This window comes from Vombatus ursinus, unplaced genomic scaffold (assembly GCF_900497805.2).
Source record: "Vombatus ursinus unplaced genomic scaffold, bare-nosed wombat genome assembly UNPS02014801.1, whole genome shotgun sequence".
Classification (NCBI taxonomy): Eukaryota; Metazoa; Chordata; class Mammalia; order Diprotodontia; family Vombatidae; genus Vombatus; species Vombatus ursinus.
Genome location: NW_020954579.1, coordinates 10,112,329 through 10,129,088, shown reverse-complemented (window position 1 = coordinate 10,129,088; position 16,760 = coordinate 10,112,329). Strand labels below are relative to the sequence as shown.

General features: G+C 37.5%; 1 protein-coding gene across 4 annotated transcripts in view; it reads left to right on the top strand.

Annotated features, from left to right (window-relative positions):
- KANSL1 (KAT8 regulatory NSL complex subunit 1) overlaps nucleotides 1-16,760 on the top strand; it is a 206,868-nt gene that overhangs the window by 54,987 nt on the left and 135,121 nt on the right. For all 4 annotated transcript variants that reach the window (XM_027872742.1, XM_027872743.1, XM_027872741.1 and 1 more), the window contains exon 3: nucleotides 9,498-10,869. In XM_027872742.1, coding sequence (XP_027728543.1) covers nucleotides 9,581-10,869 — 1,289 coding nt within the window. In that variant the 5' untranslated portion in view covers nucleotides 9,498-9,580. The remainder of the gene's footprint in view (nucleotides 1-9,497; nucleotides 10,870-16,760) is intronic.

Sequence of the window (16,760 nt, the reverse complement as noted above, 5' to 3'; positions counted from 1 at the left end):
CTTGAAAGATGATGTCTAAGCTCTTTTTTTTGATCATGGCTTTCAGATAGTCCAATAATTTTTAAATTCTCTCTCCTGGATTGATTTTCCAGGTCAGTTGTTTTTCCAGTGAGATATTTCACATTGTTTTCTAATTTTTCATTCTGATCTGCTTTACAGTGTCTTGATTTCTGATAAAGTCACTAGCTTCCAATTGCTCTATTCTAATTTTTAAGGAAGTATTTTCTTCAGTAAGCTTTTGGACTTCCTTTTCCATTTGGCCAGTTTTGCTTTTGAAGGCATTCTTCTCATCATAGACTTTTTGGACCTCTTTTGCCATTTGGGTTAGGCTATTTTTTAAGGTGTTATTTTCTTCGGTATTTTTTTGGGTCTCCTTTAGCAAGCTGTTGACTTGTTTTTCATGATTTTCTTTCAAGACTCTCAGTTTTTCCTCTACTTCTCAAAATCCCTTTTGAGCTCTTCAAGGCCTGGGACTGATTCATATTCTTCTTGGAGGTTTTGGATGTAGGAGCTTTGGCTTCGTTGTCTTTTTCTGGTTGTATATTTTGATCTTCTTTGTCACCAAAGTAATATAATATAGTCTGGCTCTTTTTGCGCTGCTTACTCATGATCCCAGCCAATTACTTGAGTATTAAACTCTTTGTTAAGGTAAAAGTCTGCTTCCAATGTGGAGAATGTACTGTCCCAAGTTTCGAGGGTTTGTACAGCTGTTTTCAGAGATACTTCTAGGGACCTGAAAGTTTTCAGTTCTTCCAAGGTGGTATGATAAGGGGCGAGGTGTTTTCTCTCCACCACCACAAGAAGCTTCACCACACTAGCATTCCTCCTCGCCCCAGGACCGCCCTTCAGAACTGTGACCCAGATCCAAGCAAGAGATTCCTGCCTCAGCAGTGGCAAAGAGATTCTTGCAATCCCCCTCTGATCAGCCACTTGATTCCCCCTCAGTCTGTGGCCTGGAAGCTCAGAAAACAGCTGTGGCCCCCCGGGGGCAGCTGGGACCTAGCTCCTTCTCTCACAGCAGTCATAGACTTTTCCCACTGACCTTCCAAGTTGTCTTTGGCGTTCGTGGGTTGAGAAGTCTGGAAACTGCCACAGCTGCCTGTGATTCAGTCCTCTGAGGCCTGCTCCAGGGCACTCCTCTCCCTGCCCAATGCGATATGCCTTTTCAATTAACCATCCAGGCTGTCTTTGGCTTGAAATTTGTTTCATTCTGTCTTTTTGTGGGTTCTGCTGCTTTAGAATTTGTTTAGAGCCATTTTTATAGGTATTTGGAGGGGTTTGGGGAGAGAGCTCCAGCAAGTCACTGCTTTCCCTCCACCATCTTGGCTCTGGATTTTTCAATATTCATTTTACTTTCTGGTTCTAAAAGATCTAGGCAGTTTCAAGACTTTTTGAATGTCTCGGCCTCTTTTTTGGTCATATGGCTCAAGTAGTGCAATTATTTATATTTTTTTTCCTCTTTATTTTCCAGGTCATTTGTTTTTGCTACGAGATAACTTAAACTTTCCACTTTTTTTTTTTTCTTCAGTCTTTTAACTTTGTTTTGATATTTCTTGTGAATGTTTTCCTCTACATTTTTTGCAGGCTGCCTGAAATCCTTTGGCACAAGTTGTACAGGCCTGGTCTAGGGCAAAGTCTTGTTTGTGGCTTCCATTGGTTGGACTCTGCAAGTTCTTGGCCTGGCTGCTGGTTTCCACTTGTCTGCCTACTGGAAAGGCTCTGTTGATTCACAAAGGCAGGATTGTAGGTTCCCCTTTGGTTTGATATTCCTGCACTGATTATTTCTCCGCAGGCTGGGCTAGATACTGGAAGTGAGAACCTACTTTGTGCCTGAGGTTTGAGCCACACTGTTGCTACTACTGGTAGCATCTGAACTTCCTCCTTTCTCTGTAGACAGCCCAAGTCACCTTCTCACTCTGCCCTGTCTGGATCTGGATCTGTGGATAACAAAACTATCTGTTCCTATGGCAGTACCCCGGTAAGGGTCTAAGACCTTCTTTTGCCCTGGTACTCAGCTTCTCCCTCAGAGTGCTCATGCCCTGACTTGTCCCTAATGTCTACCAAACTCCTGTCTTGAGCTGAGCTGGACAAATGACTCACTGTGACTTTATCTGGATTTTGTTATCAGGGTTTGTTCTTGTGCATTTTGTAGATCTGCTTGGAGAAGTTGGTGGAGTAGTCCACTGAACTACTTCCTATCACTTGACCATCTTCCCTTTACCTCCACCATTCAGCATAGCTACTCAGTAGCCAGGTGTTGTTGGTTTTTGTTTTTTGTTTTTTTTTCAACTTTTCCAACATCTCTTCTGTCCATTTCATCTCTACTTCTAGCCACCACCCTAGTTCAGGCACTTAATACTTCTCACCTTATTGGTCTGGCTGTTTTGTGTCTCTCCTTTATTCATACATTTTTCACACAGCTGCCTATATAATATTTCTAAAACTGGTATCAACCATGTCTGTCTCCTGGTTAATAAATTCCAGTGACTCTCTATTCCTCGAGGGTAAAATATAAAGTACTCATTTTGACTTTCTTCACAATCTGACTTCATTCTATCCAAACCTATTGTGCATTAGTGCCTTTCATATATTATCAAGCCAAATTAGTCTTTTTTTTTTTTTGTCCCTTTAATTTGTTTTTTGTATATAACGTGTTTAGTTTCTGTGCCCAGAATCTACTCCGTCCTTGATTTTATCTCTTAGGAATCCCTAGCTTCCTTTAAAATTCAACCCAAGTGAAACCTACCTGAGACCTTTCCAGATCCCTTTCAGCTGCTAGTTTTCTACTTTCCTGTGTTTATTTCTACTTTTCGAATGTAAGCTCCTTGAAGGTAAGTATGATTTTAAAAAAAGAACACCTTTCAGTATTCAAAAAAAATAAAAGGGGTGCTATTTCATTTATTTTTGTATCCCCAGATCTTAGCCCCCAGAGCCTGTCATATAGCAGACCCTTGTTTTGTTGATTCCTGGTCTATAAAATACTGAAAATCGTGCTAGAACTATTTATCCTTCATTGGGTTGCTGTGAGGATCAAATAATAAAATCCATGTGAAAACACTTTGTTAACAGTAAAATGAGTATATTAACAAATTTTTGTTAAATTATTATTATTAAAAGTGGTCCATGGGAGCAGCTAGGTGGCACAGTGGATAGAGTTCTGGCCTTGGAGTCAGGAGGACCTGAGTTTAAATCTGGCCTCAGACACTTGACACTACTAGCTGTGTGACCCTGGGCAAGTCACTTACCCCATTGCCTAGCCAAAAAAAAAAAAAAAAAAAAGTGGTCCAGCATAAGAAAATATGGGCAATTCTTTAAAATTGTGGGTAAGTTTGACTTTTCTGTGAAATTTTTTGCTTAGTTCATTCAATGATATAATGTTCTGAATTCTTTTTAACAAAATGTTTTTCTGCAGTGTTCCAACTTATCTTAATACAAGCAAATTCAGGGCATATACTTAATTAGCGAAGTCAAAGCATGTTAATATTTTTTTATTGGTCCAAAGTATTTGGAAAAATTAGACTAAGGAGGCATTAGTCGGTATAGAGCAGCACTGCTTAAACTGTGGGTTGCAGTCCCATAGGGTCCCCAAAAATTTGGCAACAGTAAATGGTTTCTGAAAAGGAGATGACCAGAAATTAATTAAAAATCAAATGGGTAATGAATCCAAGGTGATTCTGGCAGCGCTTGCTATGTTGCGTGGAGCAACTTCACTGCAGCCTTGGTTCTGAACACAGAGCATATGCACTTTGGTACTGTGCATGCCCTCAGGCCGTGCAGGTGCTTTTAGTGGAAAAAGTTTAAGGAGCCCTGGGAGTAGAAAGAATTCTGGTTCTAGTATTTACTACCAGTATCAACCTTTAAACATTTTACTTCTCTGGACCTTCCTTATCTCCAAAATCAGGGAGTTAGACTAGATTGACTTTCTTAATCTTTTTTGTGTTATAAACTTGTGACAATCTAATGAAGCCTATGAATTCCTTAGAATATTTTAAATGCTTAAAATAAAAAATGCAATATTACAAAAGAAACCAGTTGTATCGAAGTGCATTTTTCAAAATAAACAAGATCATTGACTCCATGTTAAAACCCCTGAACTAGACAATCCTCTCAGGCAGTGATTTCCAAACTTACTTGATTTCTGATCTTTACCAGTAAAAAAAAATTTTACATATGTACTTCTCATATACAGATATGTGCACATACATGTTATATGTTTGTGCCTCACTGTGATATATATTATATACAAATAAAAATATACCCAAAATACAAATTAAGAAAAATAGGATAAAGATAAAACAATTTTAGAAGTGTTAAGTTTTATTGTTACAAAAAATCTTTTTTCAATAACAATGGATATGCTTTGTTATTTTTGAAATTCTTGGTTTAATACTTAATAGTGATACAAAAGTGTGATTTTTTTTTTTAAATTTTAGGCAATTAGGGTTAAGTGACTTGCCCAGGGTTACACAGCTAGTAAGTGTCAAGTGTTTGGTCTGAGGCTGGTAAAAGTGTGATTTTTAAGGTGAATTTTTTCTGTTACTTTTTTTTATGGCTGTCATAGCTTGAAAAGAATGATTCACAAAGCTACATAGATTGAAATGGAAGAAATACATCATTAGTTACACTTACTAAATCATGATGATACTTAATTTTGGATTCCATCCACCAATTATGTAAAGTCTTTGGTTGAAATTTGTCTAATACACTTCCATTTTTCCTGATGTCTATTATTTCTTAACAAAATAATTTAGGTGTTTCATTTTAATCTTTTTGACAGATTGGTTCAAAACTCAATGAAACTCCTTTGTTTTTAAAAATAGGTTACAAAATTCAGTTTCTAAGTTTAAGTATGCAGGTCTGAGAATTTATAAGTGACATGTATAGTTTTTAGCAACAGAAGCTTAATTTTAAGATTTTGTTAATCATGATTGTTTTATTAGTTAATATCTCAAGGTAATAATAATAGTGATAGAAGTCCACATTTCAAATAATCTTCTCAGTTTCACGTTTTTTTGGCCAAATTCTTGTCAAATCTGATTGCCATTGTTTTCTGCCTTCTAATGTGAGTGGTGAAATGCTCATAATAGAGGTAAAAGTGCTGCAGTTTTCTAGTTTTGTTTAAATTCTTTTAAACAGAATTTCCTTTTCTATTATGACCTTGACAAACATCACAATAAAGACCATTTCCTTTATGAAGAACAGAAAAGAAGACTGCATGTAAACTGCTAATGTTCACTATGGTCAGCTTGTTTTTGTGGTATCTTTAATTTAACTTGTTAATTCCAACATTGCCCCCTTTTGTCAAGACAGTAACAGCTAACATTTACATAGTGCTTACTGTGTGCCAGGCACTGTGCTAAGCACTTTACAGTTATCATCTTTATCTTATCCTCTCAACAGCGTTGCTGGGAGGTAGGTGCTATTATTGTCATCCTCATTTCACAATTTAGGAAACTGAGGCAAACCAGAGGTAGAGTGACTTCTTCAGTGTCACAGGGGTAGTAAATATCTGAGGCTGAATTTGAACTAAGGACTTCCTTACTCTACACTGTGCCACCTAGCTGCCCCTAATATCTCCATCTGAAGTTGCTTTTGCTCTCTTCTGTGTATTTTTTTTAAAAAAGAATTCATTGATACTTTTTCTATTTTGTATACATACCAGCTATCCTCACTCTTCCCCTTTAACTTTCCTCTTCAACGCTTCCCTCTCTCATGACAAATATTGTCAAACAACATGAGAATGAGACAACACCATGTCTCATTCTGTACTTGTAGTCAGTCTGTCACCTCTTTTTTAAGAGGTGGAGAACATTATTCATAATTAGTCTTCTAGAATTGATTAGTCATTGAATTTGATAAAAGTTGTTAAATCTTTGTAGTAGTCGTAGAAGTTGTTTTCTGATTCTGCTAACTTCAGTCTGCATTAGTTCCTACTAGTCTTACCAGGTTTCTCAAAATCCATCATTTTCACAATTTCTTACTGCAAAATAAAATTATAGACTTATATCCTAATTGTTTGCCTGTTGCCCAGTTGATGGGCATCCATTTTGCTTCTAGTTCTTGGCTACAATAAAAAGTACTACTGTGTATATTTTTGTGCATTTCAGTCCTTTTTCTCTTTGCTTTTTTTTAGGGGGTAGATACATCATTGTGGCATTTGTGGGTAAAAATATGTGTACAGTTTACCAGCTTTTTTGTTGTTTTAATTCTAGCTGCTTTCCAGGATGTATGGGCTAAATTCATAGCTCTACCAACATTAATATGTCTGTCTTGCCATAGACCCTCTAACAATTGCAGTTTTCTTTTTTTGTTACCTTGGTCAAATCTGATGTTTTAATTTTTATTTCTTTTATATGATTTGTAGCATTTTTTTCATATGGACATTGATTAAATTTTTTTTTTTTGAGAACTGTGTGTATCCTTTAACTGTTTATCTGTTGTAGAGTAATTCTTGTTCTTAAAATTTTGTACCACTTCCTTATATTTCTTGGATATCAAACCTTTATCAGCGTTTTCTGCTCTGGGTTATTACCCAGTTAATGGTTTCTTTTAAAATTCTCAAGTGCATTGATTTTGCTTGTGCAAAAATGTTTTAGTTTTATGTAATCCTAATTGTCTGTTATCTCCTGAGATCCTTTCTATCCCTTGTTTGGTTGAAAACTCTTCCCTGTCTATAAAAGATATTTCTTAATTTGTTTGTGGTGTAACATTTTATGTAGTAATAGTACTAATAATAGCTGACATTTACATAGAGTTTATGGTGTACCAGGCACTGTGCTAAGCACTTTATAATACTGTTATCGCTTTTGATCTTACAGATTTTGGAAGTAGATGCCATTATTATTTCTATTTTATAGTTGAGGAAACTGAGGTAAACAGAGGTTAAGTCATTTGCTTGTTATATGTCTGAAGCCAGCTTAGAACTCAGAGATTTTGGTCTTCACAACAACCCTGGGAAGTAAGTGCTATTATTATCCTCATTTTACAGTTGAGGAAACTGAGGAAGAAAGAGGTTAGTTGACTTTACCAGTGTCACACAGCTAGTAAGTGTCTGAGGCCAGATTAGAACTTTAGATTTTCTGACACCAAGCCTGGCACTCTATATCCACCATCCAGACCATATATTCATTTGGAACTTACTATCGTCTATGGTATGAGATACTGGTGTAAACCTAATTTGTGTCAGACTGCTTTTCTGTTTTCCCAGTAGTTTTTGTCAAATGACTCCTTTTGTCCAATGACTCCCAGTAGTTTTTGTCAAATTGGGAGTCCGTGGGTTTATCAAACACTATGCTACTATTATTGATTACTTCTGAGGTTGGTATACTTAATCTATTCCATTCAACTTTTCTGTTTTTTAACCAGTACTAAATTTTTGGATTATCACCCCTTTGTAGTGTAGTTTGAGATTGGCTATGACCACACTCCCTTCCTGCCTACTTTATTTCATTGTTTTCCATGAGATTTTTGACTTTTTCCTCCAGCTGAATTTTAGTTTTTCTAGTTCTGTAATATTTTAGTAATTGGGTATGGAACTGAAATGATAAACTACTTTAGACAATATTGTTATTTTTATTATTGGTGTTAAGCTCTTACGTTATTAGTGTTTAATCCATAGTTTCTTTACAGGATCTATTTTAAGGCACTTTGTGAATGTAGTTAAAACTAAATAATATGCATAGATCCATTTAATTAGGCACTTAGAAACTGCAGTTGGTTACAATATTTTGAAAGTGAACTGAAAAGTGAAGGCACAACCATCAACAGTCTGTATGAGTTGTGATACTTCTCTCAGGGTCCCTTTAGGTGAGACATAGGCCCAGTGAGAGTGCCAGTGTCAATTTGTATATAAATTAAAATATTTTGTTCCTTATACTTCAGTGGATTGTCATTTGCATCCCACTTATGAGATGGCTATTTTTAGCTTTAAAGCCATGATTCTGTGGTTCTGTGACTTTGACTTCAAATTCTGGGGGTGGAATTGATGATTTCATTTTTTTGTCCAGCCTTCTCAGCTAAAAAAAAAAAAAGTTATTTAAATTGTGAAGTTCAGTGAAAAGAATATGTATGGTAAGAGTTAGAGGTAGGTCGTCACATACTTAAACATGTATTCCCCAATTTGGAATTTCATTTTTGTACCTTGAATAATTCTAACAGTTTGGAGAGTTTTTGAAATAAGTCGATTCTGATGTTTTTATATGTAAAAACAGAACATTTGTGTGAACACACTATCTTTAAATGAAGTCCGTTTTCAATAACAGGTTTTTGGGGGCGTTGTGTTCCATTGGAAATACTGAAAGCCCTCCTTATCTTATTAAATGGATACATCTTCAGTTTGTTCCCTGTTCATGAATTTTTATTATCTTTAAAATTTAATAAATGATTGTGTTTGCTTCAGTTAGTGATAATCTTTTGAGTGAGAATCCCTTACCCCTGTCTGCTCTTAACAGTTGATTCTACCCCAAATAGATAGATTGTAATCTTGTCTTATTTGAATGCTAGTTGTATATCACTGTAATTCATAGCAGTTGACATCTCTTAACATTAATGTTATTGTAAATCTTAACAAAATTAAATAAAGTAATTTTATCAGCTCTGTTGTAGGGTTTCTGTTGATGTGATAGATGATAAAGTATGATTGTTTTGATATTTATGGAAAAATTTGTTAGTTTTAGGACACTCAACAGTAGTAGACTAAGAGTAATTTTTCTGTGGATTTATTTTATAAGTAGAGCCTTTCATTTAAAAATTCTAATGTATGTCCTAACACATTACATTTATACTTAACATTTGGCCCCTGGCTATTTTTTGGGAATAGGCTGATTCTCTAAGCAGTAGGGGTCTGTGTGTGTGTGTGTGTGTGTGTGTGTGTGTGTGTGTGTGAGTGAGAGAGAGAGAGAGAGAGAATGAATATAACTGGGAGGTAGGAAAGAGTGACTTTTTAATACAGATTTTGCTGACCAGTATCTGGTAGATGGGTGGCTAGTAGAAAAAAAGGTTCAGTGTTGGAAGCACCACATTGAAGTCATTATTATTATTACTATTTTTTTTTGGTGAGGCCATTGGGGTTAAGTGACTTGCTCAGGGTCACACAGCTAGTATCAAGTGTCTGAGGCCGGATTTGAATTCAGGTCCTCCTGACTTCAAGCTGGAGCTCTATCCACCGTGCCACCTGGCTGCCCTACATTGAAGTCGTAAAGCTGAATTTGGCCATCACTTTAACAGTGTGTGTGATATTCTGTGCCTTAACCCATACACACAAAGGAAGAGGAGGCAGTTAGAGGAGGGTAATTTTTAAAAAAGGGATTGTAATCAAATCAAGTAAAATTACCTATGTCTGGAATATTCTATTTTTACCCTTAAGCAGGAGCAGAGGAATAAACCAGATTAAATTAGATCATTTCAAGGCCTCTTCAATCTGTTCTATTATGAAACTGTTTCACGTATTATTTTTTCCTTTTATGCATTTACTAACTGTTCTTCATTTTTTCTCTTAGACTATCATCTGGCTACATAGTAAGGGGCCGTGGAGCTGGCCTCAACAACAGGAGAGGCTGGACTCCCTGTCTCTCTGTGCTGAATGGCTGCGATGGCGCCCGCTCTCACTGATGCAGCAGCTGAAGCTCACCATATCCGGTTCAAACTGGCTCCCCCATCCTCCACCTTGTCTCCTGGCAGTGCCGAGAACAACGGCAACACCAATATCCTTATTGCTGCCAACGGAACCAAAAGGAAAGCCATTGCAGCAGAAGATTCCAGTTTAGACTTCCGAAACAACCCTACCAAGGAAGATTTGGGAAAGCTACAGCCATTGGTGGCATCTTATCTCTGCTCAGATGTAGCATCTGTTCCTTCAAAAGAATCTTTGAAGTTGCAAGGAGTCTTCAGCAAGCAAACAGTCCTTAAATCTCATCCTCTCTTATCTCAGTCTTTTGAACTCCGAGCTGAGCTGTTGGGGAGACAGCCAGTTCTGGAGTTTTCCTTAGAGAATATAAAAACCATGAGTTCAAGTGGCCAGCCAACTCTGCCACAAGCACCTGTAAATGGGTTGGCCAAGAAATTGACTAAAAGTGCAAATCCTGACCACGATAATTCCAGTTCTCTCAATGGGGGAAAATGTGCTCTCTCTTTGTCTGCTCTCCAGGGTGTTGAAGTTCGAGGTTCTGAATCTGGGGATTTGAAGGTGGGTTTGACCAATACAACTCTTCCACATAGAAACCTTGATGTTGAGCACATGTTTAGCAATAATGGCACTGCAAACAAATCTTCCGTAAATTCCACGGAACAGCTGGCACTTCAGGGGGGCAGTGGAGAGTGTAGGTTATCACCTGACACAGATTCCAACTCCAATTTGGGGGGTAGCAAGACACAGGGGCAGAAATCTCCCCTGCCTTGTAGCCTTTTTAGTTGTCTAGATTCTGATATGAGGACAACAGCATTATTGCGGCGGCAGGCAGACATTGAGAGTCGTGCCCGGAGGCTGCAGAAGCGCTTACAGGTGGTGCAGGCCAAACAGGTAGAGAGGCATATACAGCACCAGCTAGGTGGGTTCTTGGAGAAAACTCTAAGCAAACTGCCAAGCTTGGAATCCTTGAGGCACCGTAGCCAGTTAATGCTGACCCGGAAGGCTGAAGCTGCCCTTCGGAAAGCTGCCAGTGAGACTGCTACTTCAGAAGGACTTAGTAGTTTTCTGAAAAGTGATTCTATCTCAGAAGAATTGGAGAAATTTACAGCTAGTAGCACAGCTAACCTGAAGTCCAGTGAACAGGCCTTTGATTCAGATGTCACTGACAGTAGCTCAGGAGGGGAGTCTGACATCGAGGAGGAAGAACTGGCCAAGGCAGATACAGAGCAACGCCATGTGCCACTGTGAGTATTAACTAAACTTGACACTTTAAGAAATGATAGGATTCAGTGTGAATAAATTGTTTTGTACTTTTTTTGCAATGCCTAGATTCCATTATCTTGACCTTAATTTAGAACACATAAGTAGCTTTAGGGAGTTTATATATATATGTGTACTTATTTGTGAAATACGCTATTTCTGGAAAGGTTGTGATAGTGTTTTGCTGAATTCTAAAATGATGTGTTTCTGTTTGAAACTTCATTTTACTCCACTTTTGAAAGAAGAAATGAGGCAAAAGGTAGAGAGTTAGGATAGGCTATAGGATGTGAGCAGATGGAGGAACTTTTAGGTTAGGGTATTTGAGGCTACATGAACATGAATATTGAAATCTTATAGTACGAAGACACCAAAAGGGAAAGGTCATAAAGTTTCCTGTAGCGAGGACTAGATTTCTGAGCTTCTTGCTTTAGCTATAGTATATTGCCTATTTGATAGAATTCAGTTAAATAATTTCTCAGTTTTTCACAGACTGCTTAAAAATGATTATTGCATTCTTGGATATATGGAATAAACATGCAAAATTAGCTGAAAAATTTGAATCCATGTATGTGCCAGAAAAATTGGATATAATGTCATTGTAGGGGAAGTTTTCACTTGCCCGCTTTTCAAATCTCCTCTTTTTATCCAGGATGCATACAGGTGACATGGCAGAAAATGTAACTTCTTTTTGCTTGCTTTTTTTTTTTCTTATTGAAGAAAAGAAACATGTAGTCAAACCTATTACTAGTGTTGTTCCCTGTGAGGTCTTATAGGAAGAAAACAAATTAGCAAAGATTGGGTTACCTTTTATGAATTTTTAGAAGACAGTTGATATTGGCTCTCATTATTTTCTGTATCCATATAAATCTTCTTCGATTCCAGCAAATCAGTGAGTAAAGAGGCCTTTAAAAGGATATAATCTTAAAAAGTTTTGAATCTGATTGTTGTAGGTTATAGTGTTTTGTTGACTACTAGATTCATCATTCTGCAGTTATTGGCTTAGCTTTTTCTTTTTTTTCCCTTAAGTTAATGACGCACAAGTCAAGAAGACAAATTGTGTTCCTGACCTTATCCTTGGTATTTTAAGAATACATCTTGAATGCATCCATATTATCAGGAGTAATTTCCCCTATTACCTGTTCACAGTATAGTGTTAATTAACCTCCATTGACATATTGAGGGACTAAAGAAATAAATAACTAATTTACCAAAATAATCAGGAAGTTTTGTTTTTCCTTTCTGCCCCCTAACAAATGTGATGATTAGTATTATATTAGTTGTCACTTAAATTTTTAAGTGATCACTCATTTTTGACTGTTTGTGAATAGATTTTCTTTAGTCTTTGTGATAAGTATCTGAGAAGGTTTTATAGTGGAAATGTAGTGCCCAAACCATATAATAAAGGATTCATTTTGCACTATCAGTTCTATATTAGCTTGATTAATTTTGTTGACCGTTATAGCTTATTAACTGTGTTGCCTTTAAAACTTGGAGATTAAGTAGTGAGATAATAATATTGTTGGCTGGCTTGGGTGAAGTTTATTTGACTTTGGAAATTTATGCTGTGTTGTGGGGAGAGGGTGTGGTTCTTAAATGATCTTTAAGGCTAACTCTAGTTCATTGTATGTGTGTGTGTGTGTTTTATTTTGGAGGCAGTGGGGGTTAAGTGACTTGCCCAGGGTCACACAGCTAGCTAGTAAGTGTCTAGGGCTGGATTTGAACTCAGGTCTCCCTGACTCCAGAGCCAGTGCTGTATCCACCATGCCACCTAGTTCCCCCCTACTTCATTTTTTTTTTTTTTTTTTTTTTTGGTGAGGCAATCGGGGTTAAGTGACTTGCCCAAGGTCTCACAGCAAGTGTCAGTTGTTTGGTCTGAGGCCGGATTTGAACTTGGTCCTCCTGACTTTGGGGCTGGTGCTCTATCCGCTTCACCACCTAGCTGCTCCTCCTAGTTATTTCTTAATAGCTTTAGGAAGTGTTCTGGAGGGTGGGTTGGCTAGGAAACTCAGGATTATGCAATTTGGAAGTTTCTTGTCTTGTTCTATTTTATTATTTCTGATTCCTTTTCTGATATTCCAGAATCCCATAGTATTTTATCTCAAATTTCTGATGTATTAGGAACATTTAAAATGTAAATGTCTTTGAGTAAAATTGGGTAAAAAAAAATGAATATTTTAAATTAAAACCAACTCCAGTATTGAAGTATTTGTCTCTTCCTTAGTAAAACAAAAAATCACTGTTTTTAAACCACCTTGTGCGTTTTGATCTCCAGGGTTAGGTAAAATACATTTATGTGACTTGCTTGGAAAAAGTCTTGGATGTGAAATCAAAGAACCTGGGTTCAAGTCCTAGCTTTTACAGTTACCAGCTATGATATCTCCATTTTGGTTATTGGTAGATTAGTTTTCTGTGACTTTATGTCATTTAATAATTAGGGCTTTTATTCATTCTTTTGAATATTTCAGAAAATGATGGTTTTAATGACTGCTGACTGTTTTGAGAAACTGTCCACTTTCCACTTAGCTGCCAAGGTGATTGTTCTAAAATGTAGGTCTGATCATGTCACCTCTTTGCTTAGTGAGCTTTAGTGGATTCCTATTACTGCAGGATTAAAGATAAGGTATAATGTCCTTTGATTGGCATTTGAAGCTTTTCGTAACCTGGCGCCTTTATACCTTTGTGCCTCTTCACATTCTCTTAGGATCCAGTTGTATTGACCTATTTGCAATTTCTTGAATTTGATTCTCTAACTCACCTCCACCTCTTAGTTTACTTAGTTTCCTTCATGACTTGGATCAAGACTTATATGCACTTTCTGGGGGGAACCTTTCTTCTTTCAGATTTCTTTCATCTACACTGTATATATTTTGTATGTAACTATTTATTTAAATTTGTTTTCTCCATTAGATTGTATGTTTCTTGAGGATAGGGAATGTATTTTGCCTTTCTGTGTATCCATAAATAACTTGTTGACTGATGGACCAAGGCTTTGACTTCTTTGACTTTTCATTGATGGTGAGAACTTTGTCAAAGCATCAAAACCAACCTTTCTTTCCAAATCCCTGTAGCTTGGGAAAATAGGTATGTACAGTGTCAAGAGAACATTAAGCATGCAAAACTTAGATTTCAGTGAGTGGAGAGTGAAAACCTATCCATTTAAACTCTTTTTTAGAGAAAGGAACTGGGAAAATAGAAGTTAAGGGAGGGAAACACAAGGTATTTTTTCAAGTAACAAGCATTTTTTTAAAGTGCCTACAATGTGTCTTGTACTATGCTAGGTGTGGAGTTACAAAAACAAAAGCCAAACTGTTCTAAGACAATATCTACATATGTTACTAAACAAAAAACAAAGCTGAAGTAACTTGGAAGGAAAGCTTTAGAGACTGGTGGGGGCTGGGTAGGCCTCACTTGTGTAAAGGTGGTTTTTTGGACTAAGCTTAGAACTATAGATTGATTCCAGCCATGGGGGGAAAGCAGGAAGAACAGTGTCTGTAAAGGAATGGAGACTGGAGATGGAATGTAGTGTGTGAGGACCAGCAAGAGAGCTAATTTGTATGGATGGATTGAGTGAAACTAGAAAGGCATGTTGAAGCCAGATGGTGAAGGGCTTTAACTGCCAAAGGGAGGAATTGATATTTGATCCTCAAGGCAGCCTCTTGAGTGAGAGCAGGATGTGACATGGTCAGACCTGAAATTTAGGAATATCATTTAGGTTTCCAACGAGCACTCAAGAAACCTCTCTAAACCTCAGTTTGCTATTAGTAAAAATATGACCTTTACTTTTACCACAGGGTTATATTTTATAATGAAAAAATTATATAATGCATGTAAATGCCAACTAAACACTAAAGCTTACACAGATATTGTGGTCATGATATCATCCACATATTACAGATATTCATTTGTTGATAATATTTTTATAATGGTTTATGATTATGTTGCCATTTAATATTTATCATCTCATCTGAACCTCTACTACCAGGATTGTATTTTTCCCTTTCAAAGAAAATTTTAAAAGAATGAGGAAACTGAGGCCCAGAGAGGTTAAATGATTTGTCTGAAGCTGGCTGCACAGCTGCTAAATGTTAAGGCCTCACACTTTAGAGTTTCCACTAGAGTACACTTGACCTTTTCTACCTGCTCATGGGCAGGCAGGTTGTGGTAACTTTATTTCACATGAGAGGCCCGTAGAGATTGTGATTTGTACCATGTTATGGCGTATAGAAGAACTGGGGCTAGATTGAAACTTTTGGTTCTTAGTCCAAGTGATATCTTTGCATGTGATGTGAAGATCTGCATACCTTTTTTACAATTATGGGATCCCCTATCTGATAAGAATTTAAGGTAGAAATCTCAGTTTTAGTGATTATTCTTTCACTTACTTCCAAAGACAAGGAGGGCACAGTTGAGGTGTTTTCCTTCAGCTCTGTTAGGCAGCATATGAATAGGAACAGAGTGGTGGGAGGTGAGGTCAAGATGGCAGGGTGAAAGGTGACAAGTGCCAAATTCTTCTCCCCAAGCTTGTACAAAACAACCATGAAAAACACCATACCAAATTCTGAGCGGGAAAGCCAACAAAAAGTCACAGTGAGTCAGTTTTCCAGCCCAGGAGAACTTGGCAAGACAAAAAGAGAGGTCTGAGGACGCTGAGATTGGGACTGGCTGAGAGTGTCGTGTGGTGGAAGTTGACATCAATTTTGGGCAGTGGGGAGGCAGCAGCAATGGGGAGCAGTACCCAGGGATGGTAAGAAAACTTCATATCTGGTCAGAAAAAGATCCTAGGGCTTCTAGTTCTAGTGCAGCATTGGGTATAGTTTGGCAGCACAGTTGCCAATTACCTAGTTCTGGGTGCCAGTTTCTGGGCAGAGAGGAACAGTCAAGAGAGAACAGGGACCCTCTAAGTGTAAGGACCAGAGCACAGCGCAGAAAGTCGGTGACTAGACCTCTCCTTGGATTATATGTCATAAGAAGCACCAGAACTTGCAGACCCCCAGACCAAGCTGTGAAAGTAGAAGAAAGGCATAAAAGACTGGCCATACAGTCATGAATGGCCAGCCATCCCTCCACAGGTGCACGGAGCCCAACCCTAACATAAAGTCCTCAGTCAAGAAATAGACTGGAAGAATGAGCAAACAACAAAAATAGAGCCTGACCGTAAAAAGCTCCCATGTTGACAGGGAAGCTCAAGACATAAACTCAGAAGAAGGTAATGACTTGAAAATATCTGCAAGCAAAGCCTCAAAGAAAAATGCAGAGGAACAACAGGGGTACACAGTGGTAACAGAAGGACAAGGGGGCAAGGGATCAAATTGTAGAGGATGATTTAAAGTCGAACTGTTTTTTTTTTTTTTTTTTTGGTGGGGCAATTGGGATTAAGAGATTGACTGAGTCATGTAGCTAGTAAGTGTTATGTGTCTGAGGCCGGATTTGAACTCAGGTCTTCCTGACTCTAGGTCCAGTGTTCTATCCACTGTGCCACCTAGCTGCCCCCGAACTGATTGATTTACTAAAGGTTTCAGGTTGGAAAAGGAGAACAGTGTAGCCAGTATAGGAGTGATGACCGGGGAAAGAATCAAGGGGTAGAGGAAATGGTGAATGAAGCACTGATGGTGAGGATAAAGAACATAGGAGTCATACTATATAGGGAAATTGGAAAGATAAAAGGTTGCAATCAAATTAAGGGATTTTTGATTTTATGAACGTGAAACTCAAATAGTTGTGAATGATGGCAAGATTAGGAATGTGAACAAGACTTTGTTCCATATTCTCTATACTTTTTCCTTTGGTAATCTTATCTATTTCCATGGATTCAATTACCTGAAGAGATGACTTAGAAATCCATCTTTTTTCTGTCCTTTAAACTTCAGCTCTGTAT